Source organism: Hemicordylus capensis, chromosome 1 (genome assembly GCF_027244095.1).
Source record: "Hemicordylus capensis ecotype Gifberg chromosome 1, rHemCap1.1.pri, whole genome shotgun sequence".
Taxonomy (NCBI): Eukaryota; Metazoa; Chordata; class Lepidosauria; order Squamata; family Cordylidae; genus Hemicordylus; species Hemicordylus capensis.
The window spans coordinates 246,658,888-246,684,189 of NC_069657.1; the positions used below are offsets into that span (position 1 = coordinate 246,658,888).

Genomic DNA, 25,302 nt, shown 5'->3' on the forward strand with positions numbered 1-25,302 from the left:
CTAAGGGCCAAACTAGACATTATGTGTAAGTTCTGTGATTAAGAGTTCTTTTTCTTTCTCAGAAAGTAGCCATGGGATGTCTGTGCAGGCACAATTTGGACTGGGGCTATGACATGAGGTGGTGGTGGGGAGACTCTTTCCCCATATACAAATCTTCCATAAGATACTACTAATATGGAGAGAGAAATGTAGAAGTAATACAGTATATGCCTGTGTGGTTTTCCTTCCACTCTAACAACAACATAAGACAAGATCAATAGTAAGCCTTTTACTGGGAAACAGCTATCATTTACACAAAAAATTATCTTAATAACTGGCTATAACAAAAAATACTTGTAAATAATTAGAAAGCATTTCCTCTTTAAAGTTACCTTGAGAAAAGCATGCAACTAAGTAATACACCTGTTGCCAGCATTTATAAAGTGGGCAATATTTAAACACTGATGAATTAAGCAATGGGTTGAATCCAAACTTTTGCAAGTAGAATGAAGCTCATGCAAGGGATCTTTCATAGCCCTACCTCCTCACTGGTAGGGTCAGGATCAACCTTGGAAATAATGTTCAATGTAGTGTGAAGAGGCTGCAGTGGGAGGAGGAAATCCTTGGAACCTTCCCTCCCCTGACCCTAAGGAACAACTTTTAAGTGGGACTAAGTGGAGGAGGCAGGGGATGGAAATATCCCTTATGCAAGTTTTGTTCCACCCATGCAAATCTGGAGCCAACCCTATATCAGCACCTAACTGAAAAGACTGAATACCTGGAAGAGTGGGCCTATATCCACATCAAATCCAAGGTCAGCAAATCCTGTAGCAATCACTTTGGCTCCTCTATCATGACCGTCCTGGCCCATTTTAGCAACTAGAAGACGTGGTCTACGTCCTTCACGCTCCATGAATTTGTTAACTCTGATTTTCAAAAATATTTAGAAATATATTTCTCGTAAGTAGCATACACTTGTAAAATCACTTGACCACAACAAGAAGTCCTTCACCTTTATGAAACTGATCCATATACTTTAGTATTTATTTTATTTATTTTAAATATTTCTATACTGCCCAAAACTTGCATCAATAAGAAATATATTTACTAACGTAAGAAATATATTTTTGTATGTGCATGTATACATATGGAACAATTTATACTGCCTCTGACACACCTTCCAACACCTAACTGAGATCATATGAACTAAATGAGGGACAATTTAGGGCAGGACTGCTCAACTTATTTCATCCTGCAGATGCTTATTTATTTATCATATTTTTATACCGCCTGATATATACATTTCTAGGCAGTGTACAAAATTTAAAAACTATAAAAGGGACTCCTGTGATTTCCCCATTGTCATGGACGGACCACCATCTGGTTAAGGTTGGACTCACAATCACTTCCCACCTTTGCAGGGGTTAGGAGCCTATTAGTATGGTCCACCCGAGAAGGTTATTGGATCCAATAGGATTTCAAAATGCCTTGGAGGGATTTAGTGTTTGATCTGCTGGCAATCTCGTTGATGCCCTGGTGGAGAACTAGAACAGCACACTCACCAGGGTGGCAGAAATGATCACTCCTAAGCGTCCTCTCTGACCCTCTTCAAAACTGACTTCTTGGTATATGGAAGAACTACGGGGGCTGAAGTGGCAAGGTAGATGACTAGAGCACAAGTGGAGAAAGCCTTGACTCAAATCTGACAAACTGCAACATGGAGCGCATTTGAAGATCTATGCTCAGGCAATATGTGCAGCAAAGAAGCTATTCTTTTCTGCCCATATTGCATCTGCAAGTTCACATCTGGCAGAGTTGTTCAGGGTTGTGAGAAGGCTAGCATGTGCCCCTCCTCCCTTGAATCAGAACCTGGAACCATCGATTACCTGCTGTGACGTGTTTAATAAATTCTTTGTGGAGGGAAATCTCTTGTATTTGGGTCGACTTAGACTTGGACTCCACAATTACTTCAGTGTCTGATATGGAGGTGTCCAGCGATTCCTCGTGTGGTTAGGTTAGATCAGTTCCAGTTTGTGACTCCTGAGAACGTGGGCGAGCTGATTGGAGTGGTTTTACCTACCACCGGTCCTCTTGACCCTTGCCCGACATGGCTTAAACTAGCAGGGGGAGTGGGAGGCACTCCTTTGCGGTGGTTCCGCTCCTACCTCTCAGGCAGGTTCCAGATGGTGTCCCTTGGAGACTGTTGCTCTTCAAAATCTGAACTTTTATATGGTGTCCCTCAGGGCTCCGCATTGTCTCTGATGTTGTTTAACATCTACATGTAACTGCTGGGAGAGATCATCAGGAGATTTGGTGCACGGTGTTATCAATATGCTGATGACACCCAAATCTATTTCTCCATGTCAACATCACTGGGAGAGGGCATAACCTCCCTAAATGCCTGCCTGGAGGTGGTGATGGGCTGGATGAGGGATAACAAACAGACTGAATCCAGATAAGACGGAGTTACTCATTGTGTGGGGTTGAAACTCGGGAGATGAGCTTGATTTGCGTGTTCTGGATGGGGTCATACGTCCCTGGAAGGAAATGTTTCACAGTCTGGGGGTGCTTCTGGATCCAAGCCTCTCCCTGGTGTCCCAGATTGAGGCAATGGCCAGAAGTGCCTTCTATCAGCTTCGACTGTTATGCCAGCTGCATCCGTTTCTTGGGATAAATGACCTCAAAACAGTGGTACATATGCTGGTAACCTTCAGACTGGATTACTGCAATGTACTCAGTGTGGGGCTGCCCTTGTATGTAGTCCGGAAACTACAGTTGGTCCAGAATACAGCAGTCATGTTGGTCTCCGGGTAATCTCAGAGAGACAATGTTACTCCTGTTTTGAAAGAGCTACGCTGTATTTTCCGGGCAAAATACAAGGTACTGGTTATAACCTATAAAGCCCTAAACAGCTTGGGCCCTGGTATTTAAGAGAACGTTTTCATTGTCAAGAATCACACTGCCCATTGAGATTATCAGGAGAGGTCCGTCTGCTGTTGCCACCGGCTCGTATGGTGGCTACTCAGGGAAGGGCCTTCTCCACTCCAAGCTCTGGAATTTGCTCTCTGCTGAAATAAGAGCCTCCCCATTTCTGACAACTTTTAGAAAGTTTTTAAAGATGCATCTGTTCACCCAGGCTTTTAATTAAATATTGTTTTTATAGCTTTAACATTGTTTTAAAATATTGTTTTACAATTTAAAATTATTGTAATGTTTTAACCTTTTCTGTTATTTGTTTTCCTTGTGGTAAACTACCCAGGGACAGAAGGTTTGGGCGATATAAAAATATGTTAAATAAATAAAATAAAATAAATATACAGTGGATAGAATAAACTGGAATGACTAAAACAATTTACTTCAGAAATAAGATCAAAAACTTACAGCAATAAACAACATCTTTAGAAATGTACAATGATATTATAGTTTTAATAAAATCATTTGACTTAAAGAATGTCTATGAAGTTCAGAAAGATGACACTGATGAAACAAACATAATTGGCTTATAAACTGGAAAAAGAAGAATATTGTAATTCTCTAGTTAAAAATGGAAAGAACAGTTACAATAAATGCAAGAATTACAAAATTTGAGAAACAAGATTTCTTGGATAATTTTTGAATTTAAGGATTCAAATATTTTCAAAGATGGAACATACACTGGTAATCAGTATGCAGAATTTTTACATCTAACAGAAATAGCCATTTAAATATAACAGCATGCCTTACCTATTAAGAGCATGAACAATTTCATCACTCTCTCCAAACTCCTGACGGTAAGCACCACTAACCATACGATCACTGGCTTTGTGCTCACCAAACACCTTTTTCATTGCATTTGTTATTTCACCAACAGTACATCTGAGGAACATATACATGTGGGTATTTGTTAAATTCACCTTTGAAGCCAGTATATCAAAATACAGCACAGATTTCAGCACAGATTTCCCTGGCAACAGACGGGGAAAAGCTTGTATGATATTTTCATAGCAATCAAATACATGTTTATCATTAGGCCAATCAAATTTAAGCTTTTGAACATATAAAATAAATATAATCAAGGAAAAAAGAATATATGGCCTTTTAGAATTTAATATGTGCCATTCTTTTTAAAACCGATATATCACTGCTTAATATTTCTTTACAAATATAATTTTATGTAGAAACACTTTTTGTCACCAGGTGTTCTCTCCAAGCCTACACATTCTTTTAGATAGCCAAGAGACGCCTTTCTTTTCTAAAAACAGAACTCTTACAAATAGGCATACAAGCCTCTTCCTAATCTAGTTATATTTTGCTCCCCCTGCCCCCACTCCTGTTCTCTATGTACCTTCCGTAAGTTATTGTTGCTATCTGGATGGATTAAGGTTCGTTTTATTATACTATAGTGGCAATATGACTGGCACCTCAAATGCTCCAAGTCTGGTGAAAGTCCCTACACTGATGCTGTGACATATGTAATAGTTCCCCTGTGCATCTACACTATCACATGCCAACAGCCAAGGCAGGTATGGCAGAGACAGAGATACTTAAAATTTGATTGGAAAGATATAACAGGATATATACATATAACCTCGTGCGTCACTGTTGAACTGGCTGTGCGCTGAGCCTTCAGGCCTAGGTTGGAAAGGATGTTCAAAGCTGGGGAGCAATTACTAAAAATGTTGTTCTACATATCTTGCTATTAGTACTTAACAAAGAGCACAATCAAGGTATGTAAAGAAGCAGGCAGTCAAACACAGATCAAACAATACTCATTTTAAAATGAGTTTTTAAACTGCTTTGTATTGTATTTTCTTTTATCCTTTTTGTCTGTTATTATTTAATGTGTTATGTGTTTTTATTGAATGTTCTAATCCTGTGTTGTGAGCCCGCCAGAGAACAATTTGTTATGGGGTGACTAACAAATTTGCTTATTATTATTAATACCAAGAACACAGCTATTACCAGATTTAAACGTTTTTCTGAAGGGGAGATAAAAAGATTTGACGGCTGACATCTAGACTAAGTTAATGGGACTAACTTGTCTCATTAATTTCAGTGGGACTATTCACAAGTAATTCAGTCTGGATGTCAATCACCATTTCCTTCTGAAAAGGAGAAGGATCCAATCAACTTTTTTTTTTTAAATTAGCATCAGCTAGTTTTTCAAAAAGAAGGAAAACTAAAGATAAAATTTGAAGCATTCCTTCTTTTAGTCATTTGGATCTTATGTTATGCATTTACAGACATATCACCTACCCTGTTTTATGTCCCTATCGGGCAGCCTCAACTTGTTGCGGGTCTTGTAAAAGCTCCATACCCTGAAGCAAGCCCTGGCGTGGCCCTGTAACCAGTCCAGTTGGAAACTGCCTCAGAGATTAAGGATCAGCCAGGCAGGGCATGTGGGGCTCAGCTCAGTGGATCGGAGAAGAGGATTTCTGGAGATTATGAGAGGGAAGCTGGGCCTTACCTCCTTGGGCATATATACCAAGGCTATTTCTGCATCCCTTTTCTCCTTGGGCACTCAAATCTAGCTTTATTTTTTACTTCTAAATTTTCTGCTATTTTTTACTTCTAAATTTTCTGGACTTCCTCCAAGAATCTCAGGGCATTGATTTAGCCTAACAGTCTCCCTTATAAAGGAAACAGACTGAAAAATAGTGACTTCTCAAGGCCACCCAGTGAAATTCATGGCTGAATGGGAATTTTCAGCTAGGCTTTCTCATATCCAAACCCAATGTTTTAGACCAGGGATTCTCAACGTGTGGGTCCCCAGATGTAATTGGACTTCAACTCCCATAATTCCCAACCAAAGGCCACTGGGGCTGGGGATTATGGGAGCTGAAGTCCAATAACATCTGGGGACCCACACATTGAGAAACCCTGTTTTAGACACTCTAGCTCTATTCAGGAGTTCAGCATGAGCAACTGGAGTTGAGGGTAAGGGGAGCAGGAAGTGTATGTCAGCTAGCAATGTGCCCACACACCATAGCCACCCTGCAATGTTCCTAATTGCAGGGTGGATTTCTCCTCAGGTACAGCATTTGTCTCTTCAAACAGGTCAGTTGCAGGGAGGGGGGCAGGGCTACAGACATGAACAGGATTCTCTCCACTGATTACCTGTGAACAAACAAAGCAAGATCCCAGAGATCCAATGCAGAATCTAAAATGAGTACCCTCACTTGGTAAATGCACAATAATTTTCATTTCCCACAGACCTTGCACGGGCTGCTTCCACCGCCAGCGCTAGCAAATTGCCTTGGCCTGTGGCAGCACATTCTGTTAGGGCAGTGAGACAACTTTGGGCTGCTGCATCGTCTCTACAAGCTTTAACCTTTGAGAAATACAAAATAAGATGCTTGTTATATAACAATCAGGAATTACAACACAAATCCTAGAAGGTTTCTCAGCTTACAGTTGTTTTTTTAAAAAAATCAAGCACGAATAAAGTAAGCACCAACCTGTTTGGAATGCATAACTAATATTTAGGAAAGTTGGCTGGCTCCAATAATACCTATTCTATATACTCAATAAAGAAGTAATGCCCAGAGGCGTATCTAGGGAAAATAGCGCCCAGGGCAAACACTGAAATTGCGCCCCCGTCCAAACATCTGACACCCATCTTTCAGATAACTTCACCATAATATCAGCTCAAAAATACAAGTCAAGCTTGTTAATCTTTTAATATTTAAAAAACTATTTAGCAGTGGACGTAGCCAGACCAAAAAATGCTGGAAAACGACAAATTTCAGTATGCTGGGGCTCATGAAATACCCAAATACTATCTGGAGGTGTACTTGGAAAACTAAACAGAAGTGCCTGTATAATTCTCTACTATGTATTGTAGCATCACCATTACATAAGTTTTAAAAATAAATGGAGAATTTGACTTTTCCCAGATACTCTGAAAATAATTAAAGGATATGCAGAGTAAACTGTGTCACTGCTTGGAATATATTCTAGTCTTTCAGAAAGACAGTTAAAATGAGAGAAAGAGAGCAAGAAACTCCCAGTGGGCCTTAATAATACAGATTTTACACTGATTCAGAGACAAACTCACCATTAATAACCATATTATTAAAACATCACATTTAACTCACTTATCACAAGAAGCAAAGTAAGAGCAAATGAATACAATCCTGGCTCATAAACTTCAGCTCATTATTCACAAGCCCTGATTCTCTGTACATAGTGCCAATCTGAATATGTGTACAGTGTCTTATATTATATTAATTTTTTTACCTGTAGCCCCTTCAGGGGGCTTCCTAAAGGCTGTGGGGGGTCTGCCCTCCCCCCACTGGCCTCTAGGGCCTCACAGGGACCAATTGAGCATGTGCGGTAGCCATTTTTAAAAATAATCTTTTTTTAAAAAAATGGCCGCTGAAAACAAAATGGCCACCGTGCATGCTCAAATGACCTCTGCAAGGCCTGGCATGGCCTAAGGCCTCACAGAGGCCATCTGAGCATGCACAGTGGCCATTTTGTTTTTGGCAGCCTTTAAAAAAAATTTAATTCTACAAAATGGCACCCCCTTCAAGTGGTGCCCGGGGCACGTGCCCTGCCTGCCCCACCATAGATATGCCCCTGGTAATGCCTCCACAGCACCTTTGCAATTGGCTACCTACCCTGCCCTGATTGTCACAGACATGTTATAAAATAACTATTAATGAATGTTTATCATTAAGAAAACACTGTATTTAAAAAATCCTTTAGAAGCCTGATCCTACACACATTTACTCAGACGTAGAGACTGACTGTCAAGTGTGCCCAGCATCATATCCTAAAATTACTATTTAGCATTTCATATCATCACAAAGAGGGAATTTGGATCATTCCAACTCTTCTACAACCAAGTTAATAAGACACATCAAGGAAAAAAAGAAGCCATGAGGGAAGCCGGAAGCTGAATGGAATCCAAACCCCAGTTCAAAGAGATTTTACTAAACCAGAACTGATCCTGAACTTAACAATCTCTTGGTTACCTTAGGAAAAACAGGTTGCTCACCTTTAACTGATGATCTGGTAGTGAACTGTTGACATCCATTAGAATGGGTTCTGCGCCTGCGCGGAAGCCTCTCGGCGTCAAGTTTCATAGCTCCTTTTTGGCGCCTGAGCCCCACCCCATGTGACCGCGTGACTATTTAAGGTGGGAGGAAGCGCAGGCACTCCAGTTCCTTGGAGACTGTCGAAGCAGTTGAGAAATCTGATGTAGCAGCTACGTTCTACTAAAAAAGGCAAGTACTACTGTGGAGGGAAGGTTTGGGAGGGTCTAATGGATGTCAACGGATCACTACCAGATCATCAGTTACAGGTGAGCAACCTGTTTATCTGGGGCATGATCCATTGAATCCATTAGAATGGGTGTTTAGTTAGCTCCATAAAGGAGGAGGAAGCAGTAGAGTTATTACAACACTCTTTTAAGGACACCTCTTCCAAAATTCACCTCCGCCACAGAACGTAAGTCAACAGCATAGTGCCTTACAAATTGTTGTTCAGAAGACCAAGTGGCGGCTTTACAGATATCTTAGAAGGATATGCCGGATAAGTGAGCTGCAGACATACCATAAACCCTAGTCAAATGTGCTTTTATGGATTTAAGAGGTTGAACTTTCTGCAGAGTGTAGGCTAGTAAGATGGTTTGTACAAGCCAATGGGAGAGTCTTTGTAGGGACAAGGCTTGTCCCACCGTCTTCCCTTCCCGCTTGTGGTTGCCATTTTGTCTCCCCACCTTTTCGAGGCGTGGGGTTTTCTTGGTGGGCAATGAAGTTTTAGACTGGCTAGCACCCAGGTTCCTCGTGCCATGCGCCTGAGGAGACAATTTTGAAGAAGGCGGCGCAGCAAGAACGTTGTTGTAAATAGAAGCCCTCAAATGCAGTTCATGATTTCTCTGGATTTGTTTGGAGAAGGACTGACAACTCTTACATGCTGAGGTGTTATGCATCTCACCCAAACATAGCAAGCACAGACTATGGGCATCTTGGGAGGGCAATTTAACTTTACATTTTTCACATCATTTAAAAGTCTTTTTCACCTTGGGGTTGTCCATAACGGATGAAAATTCAAGAGCAAACCCAAAGGAAGCAAATCAAGCCGTTACTCACAAATGTGGTCAGTAGACAGTCCAAGGTCAAAATGCCGAGTATCCGTCCGATCCGTCGACAGAAGTATAAGGCAGAAGCGTCATCAAAAGTCAGTCTGAGGTCTAATAGCCGTATAGATCAACAGTAGAACTTTCCAAGAAAAAATGATTTGTAAAGGAACCAGGAGCTGCAGAAACCGAGTGAGCTGATCTCTGTGGCGGTCGCAAAGGAACTGGGGTGCCTGCGCTTCCTCTTGCCCTAAATAGCCACGTGGTCATGTGGCGCATGTGCCAAGAAGGAGCTGTGGAACTTGACACCGAGAGGCTTCTGTGCAGGCGCAAAACCCATTCTAATGGATTCAACGGATCACGGCCCAGATCACAGGAACCCATTCTAATGGATTCAACGGATCACGGCCCAGATCACAGGAAGATACCTTCTACCGAGTCAGGCCATTGGTCCATCTAGCTCAGTACTGTCTACACAGATGGGCAGCGGCTTCTCCAAGGTTGCAGGCAGGAGTCTCACCCAGCCCTATCTTGGAGAATTCAGGGAGGAACCTTGGAACCTTCTGCATGCAAGTCTGCAGACGCACTTCCCAAAGCAGCAGCATCCCTAAAGAGGAATATCTTACAGTGTTCACATGTAGTCTCCCATTCAGATGCAAACCAGGATGGACCCCACTTAGCAAAGGGGACAGCTCACGCTTGCTGCCACAAGACCAGCTCTCTTCCTTGGCTAAATGTGAACCAAACTTCTCACCAAAAAAGTAGCACTCAAGTCGGTTCTTTTAAGCACAGGTGAGCAAACTTGGCTCTCCAGCTGTTGTTGAACTACAACTCCCATCACCCCAGCCACAATAAACTGAGGTTGGGGATGATGCGAGTTGTAGCCCAACAACAGCTGGAAGGCCAAATTTGACCACCCCTGTTTTAAGGGGTTGTGAGGGCTCATCTCTACTTCAGCTATATTTGGGGACTATATTTCCCTGGGAACAATTTGAAAAGCAGAAGAGATTGGCAGGCAGGGCAAAGGACTGTTAGACATCCTGGTGCACATGGAGGGGTTTGCTCACCCACAGGCTTTTGCCTGGCAACAAAGCCTCAGTACAGAGGATTCTTAAACCGAGGCCGCAAGTTTTTTGCATTTCCCTGGAAATGCAGTTCCTCCTTGTTGCCCTTCTACCATTCATTCTAAATGGGGTATTTTTCCCTGTTTCATCCTGATCCTGTTATGTGTATTTTGTTTGTAAACATCTTTTTAAAAATTAAAAAATAAACTGTTTTAAAATATACCCTTTTTATCAAGTAAAGCAGTTATCTTGTATTCATTTTACAGAATTTCACCACAAGCAAAAGTGCTCCATATTATTCCACAAAAAATGTATCTGAAGCAGCTCAAAGTGTCCAAGCAGGTCATCAAACCATTTTTAAAATGAATGTCTTAAATAGAAATGAACCAGGGACTTAGGGGAAAAAAATACTGATATGCCTAACATGGCATTAAGCTCAATTTAAAAAATTGTTTTTTGATTCTGTTCTCTGGAAGCAAGCAGATACTCAGCAGACTTCTGCGCCTTCTGCCTGAAAATAATTCACTGAACTGAGCAGTATTACCACATTCAAAAACAAAGTACAATGCAGGAGGGTATGGTTAAAAAACAACCCCCCATAAAAGTCAGGGAAATCCTATTGCAGACTCAGAAGCACATGATGAGCCTACAAGGCTCTTCTGATTCCTAATATGGAATCATATCTGCTTCTGACAAAGAAGAACATACCAAGGCATTTCTGTTTATAGATGAAGTATGCCCAAAGCAGTTTTTTTGGGGCTAGCAATTCATCCTGCAATTATCTTTAAATGGTTGATTAAAAACAGGTATTTGTTTATTTTTACATTCATATCCCACTCTTCTTCTGAGGAGCTCAGAGGATGTGTTTATGCTCACAACAACCCTGTGTGGTAAGTATGGCATATTTTGTATAACTACATGTTAGGAAAACAATTCTAACATGTAATTTATGATCTCAGTTGCTTTACCTGCTACAAAGGCCACAAGAAGATGGTAAAATCAAACAAAATGCACAAAAAATAATACCTCTAGCAGTATCAAATAAGCAATAGAACATTCGTTAAAATGGATTAGACTTTTTCAGAATCAACATATACTTACTTTATGAGCCCTCTTCAGATTTAATTCATAATTTAACAACTGAATTTTGTAAGTCTACAACCAGATCAGAAAGGGAGCTGAAAATTCATCTTTAGCATGTGCCTCTTGGGAAACTGAGCTTTCCTTTATTACAACACTGGTTTATATAAATTGCTTTATTTAGGCTAGGCTATTTTGATCTTTCATAATTATCCTGTAATTACTATTTAAATGTTGTTACATTGGCTGACAATGTAACATCCAGACTAAGTTCCTAAATAGTACTACTAAGGAGTTACTCTAAAGGACTACTTAATTTCAATAGGACCATTCAGGAGTAACTTCACCTGAATGTCAGTCAGTGTACAAGAGGACACATATTGTGTAAAGTGCAATGTTTAATTCATGAACTGTCTGGGCAGAATTAATCTTTAAAATTGATTCCTAGGCAACAGATAAATGGAAGTAATCCAAAAGTATGTCCGATGCCTGCAGTGAAACTTACTGCATGCTTAATAATTCATTAGGTCATCTGTGTAATTACTGTACACAGGTAACTACACAACTACCCTGGAGCTTAACTTTAGTCATCCATTAACATTATAGAGAGATAAATAGGATACTGAATTAAAGCACACAACACAAAGACTGCAGAAAAACCAGTGGTTTTGACAAAATGTCTCAAAACCAGACAAATAAATAAAATTGAGGGTAACACAGGCAGAAGTCTTTCACACCTGCACCTTGGTTTTAATAAATTGAAATGAGCACCCACCTCAGTCACTGACTCAGCTGCTACTGTTAAGGCATTATGATGAACATTTCAAACACTAGGGAAGTATCAGAACACTTTATCAAGGGATAGATAAGGCTCGATGCTATTCATGGAGGAGGATCAACAACACTACCAAACTATGCTTAACTCTTAGATTGTATGTGTGAATGTTATGAGGTATGTGCTTATCTGAGAAGTACTGTATGTAAATAGTGAGAATACCAGAGTATGAGAGTGAAAAGCAAATGGACAGAAAAGGTAGTGTGTATGCACATGCATGCACGCACAGGCACACAGACACACACACTCCCTAGTCATTAATTTATGAGGTTTCCACTTGAATGTAGAAATGATTTATGTTTTAAATGTAAAAGGTTTTAATGTGTCTTTAAGCTACTGTGAGTTCTCTAAGGATGGGTGGGATAAAACTGGAATGCATATTTAACCAATATTTATAGAATGAACATATACATTGCCTATTTCCACAACAAAACAAAGAGAAACAGCTGTAATCCTAAGAAAAAGAAATGCACTTTGCACACAGCTATAATGAACGTGACCGTTAAAACACTGCTAAGTGTAAATCAACTATATTTTAATGTAAAAAGGACTGAAGATGTTGTGCCTGCTAGACACAACAATACAAAACAGCTGAAAGTGGAATATCCTCAATACTGGCAACACAAGACACAACAAGCACTGAATAATTTGCTACATTAACATACCCACATCAACAGTGTGGAATATACTGAGCAGTACCCTGAGCAGCAGTTGCTCAAAAGTATAAGTACAAGCCATATTTCTCACCTTCTCCCTGCAGCCCTGAGACCTTTGAACAGCTTTTCAGGGAATTTCAGGGAGGAGGGGAAATGGCTTGAGATCATGCTGTTGCCCAAGCATGCTATCCATTGATGAATAACAATTGTGACTGTCAAAAGAACTCCTGAAAACATTATAGAGATTTGCAAATATATTTGTGATTTCATGAAAGAGGCTAGTTTATAATTCAGATTCAAAGCTATCTATGGAGCCAAAGAATACATTTTGAGCATCTGAGGGAAATAACTATCAAAATGGAAGGATTATCAGGTGGGCAGTCACTGAGTGTTTGTGATATACATCTTGTATTACCAATATTATGGCTATTACACTTTAAATTACACTAAAACTTGGGATTTATGGAATTACGCTATTGTGCATTACCTCTCTTGCATTTATTATAACAAATGAGGTGTCTGCAGTTGTGCAACTGTTACACAGCTGCAAGCATGCTTTTTGTAATAATGCACCATCCTTCCATAATCAGTTTGTTGTTGTGGATGTTGGCCATAATTTCCAATCAGCACAGTGGATGGATATTGTGCTGTTGGTGTTGGACTGGAGACTATCAGCTATTGTGCGAAGTATGACATGCAGCTTGGGCATGCTATATTTGCTCATACAGAAAAGTCCACTGTGATTCCTAAAAATTGAGACTGTTCTGGGAAAGGAAAAGGAGTTATATGGCAGTTAGTTCTAGTCAAGCCAATGGAGGGGGCCTTGCTTTTCTGCCTCTCCCTCAAAGGCAAATGCAAGATGGAATGGAGACAGGAAAGTATCCAAATGGTAGCTGGTCCCAGTCAGACTTTTTGAATTGAATGCTTGTCTAATGGGTGTGGTGGTGGTGAGAAGCAATAGGATTCTGCAGAGCCATAGGAGGATCACTTCAAATGCAGGTGGTGTGCCCTTCTGTGCGGAAGTATAATGCTCCAAGAATTTAAATTCCTACTAATATACAAAGACAGGGGAAAAAACTTCCACTGACATCCGTAGGCATGAGAAGAGCTGCTATAGCAGGAGTGAAGAACGTGCACTCTTAAAACTTCTGCAAAACGAATACGTACCTTATTAAGTTTCTCAATCTGCTTGTTGCGAACTGAAGTGTTATCAATTGCCAAAACTTCAACAGTCTCTTCTTTTTCTAACTGATACTTATTTACGCCAACAATTACTTCAGATCCTGTTAATTTCACAAACATTATGTTTTAGAATGTATTCATAAACTGCTTACTGGGGAAAAAAAGTTTAGCATTTGCAACTGTTTAACATTTTAGCAACCAAGAATAAGAAATTTTCTCAAGTTAATTTTTTTCACAAAACGTATTCAGATTCTAGCTATGTTCATTTAGGTTTAAATAAACCATAAAAACTGCAATGTTATAAATGACATTAGAAACATATACCTAAAATGTATGTTGCTCTATTGAACCAATTAATTGATTAAAATGCTACAGGAGCGATTAAAAATAGGGCCACAACTAATCAGATACTTCCCCCACATCTCTGATGTGGATGTATCTTTATCTGCTTTTTTGAGCTCAGCCTAAGTCAAGCGATCCTCACAGTTCTCCAACAGCTCCACCTCAGCCAGCCTGGCAGGAAATAAACAAAGCCTTGCTGAACATGATGAGGTTGATATTTAGCAGGCAGCTAGCATATTGCTCAGACAACAAATGTGAACAACATACTTGTTGATCATTCATGGTGGGGGGAAGGGGGCTGTGATGGGGGAGCACTGTGTACTCCTGTTCTTGAAATGAAGGTGAAAAATAAAGAAGCAGATGTGAGCTCCTGAATGCACATCTGTGAACCTTAATATTTCCACACAGCAGGCTCCACCGAACTGTACTGCTAGTTTTAATTACACACACAGAATGGAGGAGTCAGAGTGAGATTTCAGTTGTGGTTATAAAACAAAAAAATTGTAGACTACAGGCTGAAGTCATTTCAAACACATTCAACACCTCTACAACAGTTGTATATTCAGCCCAAGAGCTATTATTCATATCAGCATTAGCAAAAGAACCAGGCAAAAACATAACGGTGAGCATTTGTCCTTTGGACAATTGTCAAGGATCCAAAGAGCTTCTTTGAGCAAATCAAAAATCTTGGGAATGCCCAGTGATTTTTAAAGCCCCCCCCCCCCGCTACTTGGAACAGCAGACCTATATGTCTGAATCACAAATCCTCAGATTCAAAAGTCACTTGTTATGCTGCATGGGAAATGGCTGCTTGAGAAATACAAACCCAAAGCCCCCCTGAGCATGCAGAAGTAGTTGTGCAGTTCCTTGGATCCCAGTTAGTCCCCTAATTTATGTCCAACTCAGATATGCCAAGCCATGTAACAGCACAGCATATCTGAGTTGGACATAAATTAGGGGACTAACTGGGATCCAAGGAACTGCACAACTACTTCTGCATGCTCAGGGGGTGCTTCGGGTTTGTATTTCTCAAGCTGCCATCTCCCATGCAGCATAATAAACCACTTCTGAATTCTAAGGAATGTATTTCACACACTGATAGACTTTTCTTCACTGCAATTGTTGCGGTATTCTCTGTTTTAATTTCATTTCATTATATGAATCTTGGACTTGAGTTACAGAAGATGGGCTGAAATTCAGAACATAATTGTGCATGCACAAGCCCAATTATTTCAATGAGATGCTTGTCTAAATGTATACAGGACTGCAGCCTTGATGAGTGAAACTAGTGTAGATTGCATTAAATTGCATCCTCTTAACTTTTCTTACCAGAATCAATCCTGGCTTGTCTCCGAGCAGCACATTCTTCAATTCGAAGTTTTGGGATTCCTTCAGCTACAGCTTTGGCCATCCCACCCATTTCCTCAATCTCATTAATGAGCTAACACAGACAACAAAGTTTGGACACAGTTAATAATTTCAAATATGAAACTTCTTAGTGGCTATTACATAGTGCTGAAAACATTATATAAAGTAAATACTCATTATCAAGCCCCACTACTGGCAAAGCAACTAGTTACAAAACAAGGAATGGATGAGAAAGCTGCATATAAGCAGCCATTTAACAGGTAATACATTTCCAAGCCTTAGGCACCCAGGCAAAGTCAGGAATCCAACAATGTCTCCCCACAACTGACATTTGCAATGGACTACAGGTCAAAAAACAGGAATTTACAGATCTGATGTGTTAGTGCATGAATAATTTCCTCTCAATATACTAATTCTATATGAATTATGTGATAGCTTAAGTCAGGTTAAGAAAAGAACACAAACAGCTCATAAATAAAGCTTTTATATTTAAAATTTGTGTGCTTAAGTAATTTCTTAAGTCAGACTATGAATAGTATAAATTTGATTTGATATCTGTAGTAATCCAGAATTAAGTCTCTACACTCCTTCCAAAGCAGCATTTCTTAAGTGGCATTTCTTATGTTCAGGCTTGAAAATAGTTCTTTGTCTACTCCACTATGGGAGAGTAAAATTTGCTTTTACAAAGGAAAAGAAAGCTTTTATAACCTGGAAGGCATATAGTTTTCCTTTCAGGCAATTAATGTGACATAAATGATTATACACAGGTATATGAGAGCAGGTAGGATAATTATTATAAATAATAATTTATAATTGCAAGTAAGACCACCACACTTTTCAGCATCCTTGTTCCCTGTGCCACTCTCCTTCACCCACCACTCAGTTGAATGACTGACCTTCAAAGCAGCTTCATACACATCATTGGTGAGAGACTCCATCAAAAATGAGCCACCCCATGGATCGGCAACTTTAGGAATGCCAGACTCTTCTTGTATTATAATCTGGGTATTCCTGGCAATTCGAGCACTTTTCACAGTTGGCAATCCCAAAGCTTCATCAAATGAATTTGTATGCAAGGACTGGGTGCCTCCAAATACAGCCGCCATTGCCTCAATTGTAGTGCGGATGATATTATTATAAGGATCCTAACAGAACAGTGAAAGAATATTTAAGGAATGAAGATACTGCTATGCAACATGCTGTCTTGGCGATATACCAATACAAAGAGCACCACTGATTAGATTATGCCCATGAAGATCCAATACAATCAGAAATAGAAACATGCACTTAAATAAATACAATCAGACTGACAGAATCCTACAACCTACCTTAGACTAATGAAGATAGGTTAATTTAGTTAATACAAATTAACTACATTAGATATTAAGGGTTGCAACGATGCACACAGTCAATGCACATTATAGCCCATTAACGTTGTTAATTCAATAAGGCTTAAGTAGCAATCCAGCACAAAGGAATGCAAACTAACTTTTATTGAAAACAACAGGACTGAGAGAGATGTGTTCTGTAAGGATCTTTCCATTTCATACAAGACGTCTCAGGCCATATTAAGTATTGCTTAGGTTTTACCTTCTCCTAAATTCACACGTTTTAAATATTTGAATATAATTTTTACATGTAAATACGAAAAAAATCAATTAAACACCAGACTGTAGGAAAGATGGGTATAACTCTAAGTTAATAATGAAGATTATGGGGCGGCGGGGGTGGAAGGTAGGCAGTGCCTCCCCCACCCCTTAAAGGAACCCCCCACGCTCCAAACCGGCTCAAACACCAGTCCACGGAGCCGTTCTGGCACTCAGAATGAAACACCAAACGGTTCTGTGCACATCCCTACTGCTTTATTATGTCTAACATGAGAGAGGCATACTTATGAGCATTCATCTATCTGCTATATTTACTTTTTAAAAGAGTACTTTTGTGGTAAATAATTGAAACTCAGATTCCAACCTGTTCAGTCAGTGACCATCCAGACGTCTGACAGTGAGCTCTAAGGAGAAGAGATTTGGTGTCCTTGGGCTGAAACATTCTCTCTATTAAGTGAGCCCAAAGCCGCCTCCCAGCTCTTAGTTTAGCTATTTCCATATAGAAGTTCATACCAATTCCCCAGAAGAAAGACAGCCTGCAGGAAGAACACATGGTTCTTGTTTGAACAAAGAACAAATTGTATTGTGGACCACATCATCTATTAACAATGCACTGAGGCCCCAAACAGAAAGAAGCATACTCATGCTTGTCTTTAGATTAGTAAGCAGACAGGAAATTTACATTAATATAGTCAATGGTCTAATCATAGGCATCATTCATTGCCCAGAGGTTGACAGGGTACTCTTTTTCCAAAGCATGCTGTGAACCTACCCACCAGATCAATAATGGGTTTGGAATTGTGTCCCCAACTTTTGAGTGAGAACCTGATTACATTTCTCGGTTTAGATTACCAGTTTTAGATTTTTCTGGCCTTTTCTTTTACCTCAAGTACACACAGACAGATCATAATACTATGGAAAAAGTGGGAAGGAAGACAAAAACACACTCAGAGAGAATGGAAGACAAAAACACTTGCCTACTAAAGAGGCAAGAACATGCCCGATATTAATGCTTGCTGCTAAAGGGCAAAGCTTGGTTCTTATATCAATAATTATGGAAGTCAGTAGTGGACATGCTGCTCATTTTCTGCACTTCAGACAGCAGTCACTTGGTTCACAGGATGGAAAAGTGACTAATTTATCTTCATTCTACCAACAGTTAAAGCTCATACCAGCTGATGGTTCTTGGAATACTTTCTGAGCACTTATTTAACGATGAACAATGCTCTGGTTTCACCAACTGCTAAGCCATATACCTCAAGTACATGATCCAACAACATTTCTGTCCCTTACTTCATTATCAGGATGACACTTAAAGCATTAGAAAAATACATGCATTGTTCCACATTATGTACTCTGGTATCTCAAAGTATTAATTGAAATTAATTCTGTCAGCACCATCTTAAACAGCTTCGGAAAGTGAACTGGCTCTTTTGCTAAGAAAGTAGATCTCAACTGTTAAGGCAATGACATCATAGTCACCAGCTGATGTTTGTTTTACCTCCAAGCCAGCATAAGAATATGAACAGGAGCCCTGCTGGACCATCTGGACCCTCAGCCTGTTTTCCACAGTGGCCAACCAGATAACTCTGGGTAGCTCACAAGCGGGGCTTGAAAGCAACACCCTCCCCTTCTGTTTGCCCCCTCATAACTGGTGTTCAGTAGCAGACTGCATTTGAACATGGAAGTAACATACATCATCAAGTCATGGATAGGTCTGTCCTCCGTACATATATCTAATCCCCTTTTAAAGCCATCTAAGCTAGTGGTCATCGGCACATCTTGTGGAAGTGAAAACTATAAATTAATTCTGCACTGTGTGAAGAAATTATTTCTTTTCATTAAAGATGAAGAGAAATGTATACTAGGCAATGTAGCTGCTAACACAGTTCCTCCCTCTGGTACCCATACCATTTCTTAACAGTAGCTTTAGGCCTTCACAAATCCAGGAAATATCAGGAGTTTAACCTGGAAGTATTTCATTAGGGCATCAAAGGATAAGCATAACTACTACAGGGTTTGCAAAAACAAAAAAGAAAAACAATACATTTCTTGTACATGCTTTATTTACATTACTTCACAAGCCACTTTAGTGTACAACTGAAGTGTTGAAAAAGTAACGGCAGAAAAGCTTTCTTAATTTCACTTGTTTTGCCTCCTCATCAAAAGCAGTGTATACACACCAGTGTTGGAACAAGGCTGCATACACACGAGACATTTTTATTAAACAAAAGTGAAGCTGTCAGGCTTTCCTATTTCACCTCTATAGTTCTGCTGTTTTAAAGCAAGATGAAACAAAACTAATTTTGCCTTGAAACTGTAGTAGAATCCACTACACCAAGGGTTCTCAAACATGGGGCCCCAGCTGCTGTTGGACTGCAGCTGCCAACATCCCCAGCTGCAATAAACTGTGGTGGGGAAAGATGGCAGTGGTAGTCTAACAATATCTGGGGACCCATGTTTGAAAAACCCTGCACTACAGTATCGGATTCAGGAATTCTAGAACAAGTAACAGTGAAGGGAAAGTCAAGTCATAAATACAGGCAGGATAGCACCTCACAGGACATCTCCAAAAAAGGTAACATTTTCACAATTAAAAGAACTATGCTACAACTATGATGCATAAATTCAAATAACTGCCAAAAAAAAAAGCACTTTAACAGTTGGGCAACACCTAGAGAAAGTTGAGAATGCAACAGTTGTTGAGAAATGTCTGGATTCTCATTAATTAAATGAAAACGTGAGAAAAGGACCAGGGTAGGAGCATCCTTGGAATCCCAAAGACACAGCTTGCCTAATTTACTTCTATGGCACCCTGAGAGATTCCTCCACTGTGACAATAGCTACAAAGTTGAACTATAATATGAATACAGTCTATTAGCAGCACAGTTTGGAATCTGGGCCTCTTGCTTGCTTGAAATTAAAAGGCTAGAGTTGTTATCTAGAAGCCAAATTAACATACCTTGGTGCGAATTCATCAATGGTAAGGCCAGCCTGAAGTCCAGTTCTACAGTACTCCAAGCCATCAGCTATGGTATAAGCTAATTCCAAAATGGCATCAGCTCCAGCCTCCTGCATATGGTATCCACTGATGGAAATAGAATTGAATTTGGGCATGTGCTACAAGAAAAAAAAAAAAAGTACACAGCTTTGCTCTATGATCAGCCAATACTTCTGAATTCCATACATACAGTAATGACAATAATCAGGTATTAATTAAAGCCAACAATACCTTTGATGTGTATTGAAAGATGTCAGCAATTATCCTCATTGATGGCTCTGGGGGGAAAATGTATGTATTTCGGACCATGAATTCCTTCAGTATATCATTCTGTATAGTCCCTGTCAGCTTGGATTGAGGTACTCCTTGTTCTTCTCCAGTTACAATGAATGTAGCCAGAACAGGAATTACTGCTCCATTCATTGTCATTGAAACAGACATTTTCTCCAAAGGAATTCCATCAAAAAGAATCTTGGTATCTTCTACTGTATCAATGGCAACTCCCGCCATTCCAACATCACCACGAACTCGGGGGTTATCTGAATCATACCCACGGTGAGTTGCCAGATCAAAAGCAACTGATAAACCCTGCTGGCCAGCTAGAACCATAAAGAGATATTAATAATAAAAGAGTTACCTGCAATATAAAATCAATTTAAATTTTTAATTAGAGACAGATTCAGCTACAGATTGTATCTCATACTTTTCTGATTATCCATTCATTTTTGCAGAAGTATTGTCCTTTAAAAAAAAAAAAGATGGGTATACCACTCCAAGAAAGATCTTATGAATGAGCAAACCTTGGCTTGTAGGTACTGTTTCATACCCCCTCCCCTTAAGTATGGGATCCAAAATGGTTAAGGGAGAACCCAGATTCAGAAAAACCTGGTATGATATTCAGCCAGATCAGATGCTATAAACTCAATAGGTCACAAGTTGCACAAGGCAGCACGAGCAGTTCTGAACCATCCATGCCACTGCAGGCATCTAAAGCAGTGCCTGTGTGATTTTGCAGAACAGGACTCATCTGCTCCTATTTAAAAATTACGTTTCTGTGACACTATGGCCATTATTTCCAATGGCTGTATGTCGCAGAAGTGCGACTGCAATTCAGAATTGCCCATGTGGCCTCGCATGATATGTGAGCCAAGATATTATAAGCATATGACATATAATCCTTTTTAATTAAAATACAGTACATAAGCTGTATAAACTGTAGGGAAATCAAGTGAGGAATCCCATGAAGAGGATTAGACCAAAGTGCTTTCAACCTTTTTACTCAGATTTTGTGTGGAAGAATAATTCCAAAGGATCTGTGACCCAAACACACATCAACAGTGATTTCTACTAATAAATCTTGATAGTAGAACTTATTTAAATGGGAGACCAACACTTCCAAAAGCCACCAGCACACACAAAACATGTTAGCTGTTTAGATATTCACAGATTATTGTGTCGCTAAATAAAACAAAAAGGTAAATGTTTGAAAGGAAAAGGAGGAACAAAGTGTATGAATATATTAAACTGCACTGAAAGACAAGAGAAACTAAAAAAAAAATGCTGTCATATCATCCTGATAAATCAATAGGAGAAAAGATGAGAGTAGCTTGGAACCCAGCTGTTATTTATCTATTTATTTTTTAAATGTATACCCTGTCTTTCTGACAAAAATTCAAGGTGGCTCACAAACTAAAGATACAATATGAAATCCAAAGCAATCAAAACACTAGCATCCAAAAAATAACTATAGGGAGAGGGGGAAAGGCAGCCAAAATAAAAACGTTGTAACAAGCCAGCGAAATAGCAGCAAAGGCTGTATCAGCTGGAACTCTTTTCAGGAGTTCCACAGTACAAGAGCAACCACTGAGCAATCCCTCTCATGAGGGATGGTGGATGGTACTGAAGGCCTCTGAGAGGTCTAGCAGGACGAACAGATGCCCATCCAGCCTTCGGAGTAAGTCAACCACTAGACAGGGATGTGCATGGAACTGACAATGGCCGGTGGGGATTTACCTTTAAAGAGCAAGGAGGGTGCTCTTACCCGCCTCCCCCTGATTTCCCCACAGCGCTGTGCAGAAAAATGGTTCCGTGGGGCAGTAGCATACCTCCTTTCTGCCCCAGTGCACATCAGACCAGAAGTGTCTAGTGCACATGCGCACACCGGGTACTTCTGGTCCGATGAGCACTAGGGCAGCAAGGAGGTACGCTGCCACTCCGCTGAACAATTTTTCTACACAGCATCGGCGGGAGGGGGAGGGGTATGAGCACCCTCCCTGCTCCTTAAAGATAACCCAACGCCGTCGAACCAGCCGAACTGCCAGACCTTCGAACTACCACTAGAATGGCCAATGCAATCTCAGCCCCAGAATCGAGCCAGAACCAGTGCTAAAATGAAAGGCACCCAGATGGTAAATTTCATCCAGGTAACCCTAGAGCAGAGTTGCCACGACCCACTCAAGCATCTTGCCCAAGAACGGCAAATTGGAGACCAGCTAGCAGTTGAATATTTATGCTATCCAATGAGCACTTTATTGTCTATGCTGAGGGCAACAGAATGCATGAACCTGAAACTTTTATTTTCCTCACAGTTCAACATACAAAAGGCAAGTGTGCTCCAATCAGGCAGGCCAAACTATTTAATGACTTTTGAACTGAGCTTTTGTTTGCATGACAGAGGTAGGTGGAAGTTATTTGTCTGACTTTATTCTGGCAGTGTTTAGACCAGGGATTCTCAACGTTGGGTCTTCAGATATTATTGGACTTCAACTCCCATAATCCCCAACCAAAGGCCACTGGATCTGTGGATTATGGGAGGTGAAGTCCAATAACATCTAGGGACCCAACGTTGAGGATCCCTGGTTTAGACAATAACCAACATAATGCTGGATATTTCTTAATGAGCCGTCCAAAGAGCAGTTTGTTATGGGGTGGCTAACCAACAAAGTTTATTATTATTACAAAACAATTTAGACCAGATTCAATATAAGCAATTCACTTCTGAGAGCCAAACAATCCAGCTGTTGGCTCAGTAAAAATCAGTAACTTTCCTAACACTCTTATAATGAAGCTAAATGCCTGATCCTATACAAGTTTACTTGGAAATGAGTTGCATTAAATTCTATTATTCCTAGATAAGTTTGCACAGTATTGCACCCTTGCAGTCCAATCCTATCCATGGTTATTTAGGAGTGAATGATATTTGTTCCAGCTCAACTTACTTTCAAGTATGCATGATTAGGACTGCAGCCTCAGTTACACATGAAATACTTTTGCACATAAACTAGGTACCCCCATCCTTATTTAAACATAAACTATATACTACTACCCTTGATATTGTCCTTGTAGAATTTGTTGCTCTCCTCCACAGTACTGAAGCCAGCATACTGGCGGATGGTCCAAGGCCTGTAGGTATACATGGTGGGATAAGGACCACGAGTGAAAGGTTTTACCCCAGGAAGTTCCTCAGGAAAGCCCTCTGTGTTCCGCGTAGCATATAGTGGTTTGATAGCAATTCCCTCTGGTGTGTGCCATATCAACTCTTCTGGATTCTTGCCCTTTAGCTGCTTTTTAGCCATTGCAGCCCACTCTGGGTGGAGGACCTGTTGATGCACTGAGCGCCAGACATGCTCATGACAGTGTGGCCCTGCTTCTTTCCTGTAACAGCAGGGCCAGAGGCGCAAAAGTCCATTCTTGGCTCTTAGCATTTTTTACTGTGGTTGTCAAATTCAGTCTGTGGATTGAGATCAGAATTACAATATGACTTAGTGAGATTTTTATTAATCTTCAAAGAAGCCCAAGAGGCAGATTTGTTTTTTCATACAAAAGTAGTAGTATTTGTAGGAGTAGCAATACATAATAATTATCATTATAATTCATATGTGCAATGTTTCAGCAACAAAAAAAAGGTTATCAAAAGGGTATTCATTGACAAGACCCATGCCTGCAAGTGTACAGTCTTACAATCTAAATAGATTGACACACCAAGGAAAAAGGAACGGGGAAACAGAGACAATCGAGGAAGAGAGGTATTAACCTAAAGTCAGAGAAAATTAGGGAAAGCCTGGGATAATAAATATGTTTTGAGCTGCTTCTTAAGAGTCAGAGGGACTTCATATCTGGAGGCTGTGAATTCCAAGAATAAGGTGATGCCAAGGAAAATGGATGAAGGAAGATGTGATTCTCAGTTTAACTAAAATATTGATAATAGTATAATGCAGAGATTGGAGAGGAAAACAAAGAGAAAGTAAGAAATACATATAGGAGAAATAGAATATAACATTTAAGTAAGAAGTAGGATTCTAAATTCTACATCACACTCCTGAAGACTAATCTCATCCCAATTTGTGCTGTTTTCCTAAGATTACAGCTACAGCTCACACAAGTTTCACTTTTTTAAAGCACACAAATGCACACCTCCTCCAACCATTGTGAGAAATATGTCATGTACTGGAGTTGTCATGAGTGTTGTAACTGCTCAGGAGTTAAACTGCCAGCACAAAGGGCCCAAGACCAGAAAAGGGTGTGTGCGGTTGGTAAGAAGCATCAAGGCAGTCCAATTGCAACAGTAATCCACTGTGCTAGGCTAGAAGCAAGACAGTGCACTTTCTCCCTCAGCCTATTGAAAGATAATCTGCTGTGCTGGTGGGGAGGAAGTACCTGGACTCACGCCAGATTGCCCACCTCAACAGCTCAGTGCTGCAAGAGAGGTGCCACTAAGGGGGGAAAAGGAGCGAGTATAGTGCTCCATTCTCCTCCTCCTCCTCAAATCTTTGTGAGTCTCAGTCTGCGTAAGATATAAATCCTATTCAGACATTCCATTAAACATGTATACAGGTGTCTGTTTCCATAGCTATTTGTGTAGCCCTGTTTAGACATTATACTTAACATGTGTGCAGAAGTCTATACACATGTACATGTTTTCTTCTGAATAATGGTCCGTGCACTCACTTTAAAAATGAACTTGGATACAAGCTCCCCTCAAATGCAGGGTGCATTGCCTGTAGGCTTCTCAGAAGCATCTGGTGGGCCACTGTATGAAACAGGATGCTAGACTAGAGAGGCTTTGGGCCTGATCCAGCAGGGCTGTTCTTATGAAGTATACTTCTGAGCCTGAACATAATGTAT

The 25,302-nt window shown here is 40.2% G+C and overlaps 1 protein-coding gene across 3 annotated transcripts in view; it reads right to left on the minus strand.

The window, feature by feature from the left end:
* The window catches only part of MMUT (methylmalonyl-CoA mutase), a 32,939-nt gene that overhangs the window by 7,058 nt on the left and 579 nt on the right, over window positions 1–25,302 (minus strand). For 2 of the 3 annotated variants that reach the window (XM_053284138.1, XM_053284135.1), the window contains exons 2-11: window positions 23,504–23,908; window positions 20,410–20,777; window positions 20,140–20,297; window positions 17,542–17,713; window positions 16,467–16,715; window positions 15,532–15,643; window positions 13,846–13,961; window positions 6,174–6,289; window positions 3,703–3,834; window positions 758–905 (exon numbers count right to left, since the gene is read on the minus strand). In XM_053284138.1, the coding sequence (XP_053140113.1) occupies window positions 758–905; window positions 3,703–3,834; window positions 6,174–6,289; window positions 13,846–13,961; window positions 15,532–15,643; window positions 16,467–16,715; window positions 17,542–17,713; window positions 20,140–20,297; window positions 20,410–20,777; window positions 23,504–23,882 (1,950 nt within the window). In that variant the 5' untranslated portion in view covers window positions 23,883–23,908. Of the gene's footprint in view, window positions 1–757; window positions 906–3,702; window positions 3,835–6,173; window positions 6,290–13,845; window positions 13,962–15,531; window positions 15,644–16,466; window positions 16,716–17,541; window positions 17,714–20,139; window positions 20,298–20,409; window positions 20,778–23,503; window positions 23,909–25,125; window positions 25,145–25,302 lie in introns of those variants that run through there. The other variant, XM_053284137.1, reaches the window with a different exon arrangement.